The 2260-nt window shown below is 64.0% G+C and overlaps 1 protein-coding gene across 1 annotated transcript; it reads right to left on the reverse strand.

The window, feature by feature from the left end:
* Nucleotides 1–69: 69 nt before the first annotated feature.
* LOC121666418 lies at nucleotides 70–1982 on the reverse strand. Its single transcript, XM_042031919.1, has 2 exons — nucleotides 1735–1982; nucleotides 70–1219 (listed from the first exon to the last, which is right to left on the reverse strand). Exons 1-2 carry the CDS (start codon nucleotides 1746–1748, stop codon nucleotides 70–72), a joined length of 1164 nt encoding a protein of 387 aa, XP_041887853.1. The 5' UTR covers nucleotides 1749–1982.
* Nucleotides 1983–2260: the final 278 nt, after the last annotated feature.

Raw genomic sequence — 2260 nt, forward strand, 5'->3', positions numbered from 1 at the left:
GGGGCTCTCCTCTCCGCTGGAGAGAAGTTTCATTTGGCGCGGGCGGACATTTGAACACCCGCCCGGTGTTCAAACCTCCGCCCGCGCCAAATGAAACTTCTCTCCAGCGGAGAGGAGAGCCCCCAATTCCCCCCCTCCCCAAAAACCCTCCCCAAAGGCAACCGTTCCCAAATCGCTCGGAAAACTTCGGCGGTACCGGGGCGCGGGGATCCGGCAGAGAGGGGCCGGGGGTGCGCGGGGGAGGGGGGCACGGCCGCGGGGGTCGGGACTCGGCTCTCCCCGCGAACGCTCATAGGCGCTGAGCTCCCCCGCGGATGCCGCTGCCCGAGCACGGGGGCGAGAGGGAGGATGCTGAGGAGGAGCGGGGCGGCGCGGGGACCCCGGCACACGGCGAGCGCTGCCTTTACCTTTGTGCCTGATGCTGCGCTTCCAGTCCTTGGCCGTCTCTCTGCCGCTGACAAACTGGAACTCGTTGGGGGTGAGCCACTCTCCCCGGTACCGGATAGAGGGTCCTTTGCTCCCTTGGCACAACTTATTGATGTAGAGCAGCGCCTTGTTCTCCCCGCACTCCACCTCGATGCAAGGCTCTCCGTTGTCAAAGAAGGGCTGGAAATCCGGGATGGAGGAAAACCTCTCCAGCATCAGGTCCTCGGGGAGGTGGTGGGGGTGGTGCGGGTGGTGCGGGTGGGGGTGGTGGGTCTCGTGGAAGCCCAGGTACGCGCGGTGGGCAAAGATCTGGTCGTAAGCCGGCGGGTGCGGGGTGACCACCGGAATGGCAGCGGCGGCCAGAGGCGCGAGGTAGTCAGGTAAGGTTTCCATGGGCTGGTTAAAAGCTGCCAGGGCCATCTCTTCCCTGTCAAGTCGCTCCTTCTTGATAGCAGGCATGGTGCCGCCGCTCTCCCCGTGCGCCCTCGTCTCTCCAAAGCACAGTGGCTCTAATGTCTCCGGTTCAACTTGCCCTCGCTCTGGCTGGAGTTTGGATGAAATGCGCCAGCAGCAGCAGCAGCAGCAGCACAAGCACCTTTGGCGCTCGGGTGCCGGAGGTGGCTGGTATCCCCCGGAGCAGCCCGCTAACAAATCTCCTGGGCTGGCTCCCCAGCAGAGCTGTCTGGGATCCCTCTCCCACGGAGAGGCTAATGTACCGTAGACCCGGGAGCTGCTGTGTGGCTCGCAGATCTGCCCCTCCGGACTAATACCTGACATCTCGGAGAGGTCTCTGCTGCCGTAGACATTATTTTGGTTTAAGGGGAAAAAAAAAAAAAAAAAAAAAAAGCTTATTGATTCCCCGAGATCAACCCACCTTCTCGCCAGGCTGGAGGGTTCCCCGCCGCCCACCCAGCCCCCTTTCACCCTGCCCCCCTGCTTCCTTTAAACTGACACCTGGTTTATTTATTTATATGCAGTAATTAAAATTAAACGCTGCGCCCCCGCCGCCGCTCCGCGACCCCTCCCCGCCCCGCCGGCGCCCGCCGGGAGGACGGAGCCCCGGCCGGTGCCGGCTCTCCGCGCTCTGCCCGCGGGGCTCCAGACACCCGGGCGGCGGCGAACTTTCCCCGGGGCCGCCCACCTTCACCTGCGCGGTGCAGACTCGCCCCGCTCCCACCGAAGCCTTTATGATCCCCGCCAGTTGGTTTTTAATTCCCACTCCTGCGCGAAATTTTAGAAACGCGGGGTTACGTTCCATATCCCTCTGTATATATACACATATAAATATAAATACAGCTACACACGCACAGGCACACAGACATCTACAGAGCCATCCCCGCCAGCTCTGCGCTCCCCACGCCGCTGCCCGCAGCCCCCGAACGCCGCGCCGGGCTGGGCCGGGCCCCCGAGTCGGGACAGACACGTATTGATCTGTGCTCAGAAGTCACCGCACAGTTCGGAGACTCAGACCAAACAAGATTTCCCTCCGCCGCCGCCGCCGCCGCTTCTCTAACTTGGCCCATTTAAACAGCGGAGGCGCTGGGAAGCGCCGCGCCGGCGGCGGCGAGGGGGTGAGCGACGGACGGCGGGGCCAGCGCCGGCTGCCGCCAGCCCGGGAGGGGCCCGGGGGGACCCGGGGCTGCCCCCGCCCCGCGGGGACACGGCCGAGCTCCGCTGCTGCCCGGCCCTCTGCACCCCCGTGCAGGATGCTTGCTCTCCCTGGCAGCTGTGACCTGGCTCCAGCCCTCCCTTTTCCATGCAGGGATGGGATGGGATGGGATGGGATGGGATGGATGGATGGATGGATGGATGGATGGATGGATGGATGGATGGA

The sequence above is a fragment of the Corvus kubaryi genome, unplaced genomic scaffold (assembly GCF_017639235.1).
Source record: "Corvus kubaryi isolate FWS band 111438036 unplaced genomic scaffold, C.kubaryi_AGA036_p1.0 37352, whole genome shotgun sequence".
NCBI lineage: Eukaryota > Metazoa > Chordata > Aves > Passeriformes > Corvidae > Corvus > Corvus kubaryi.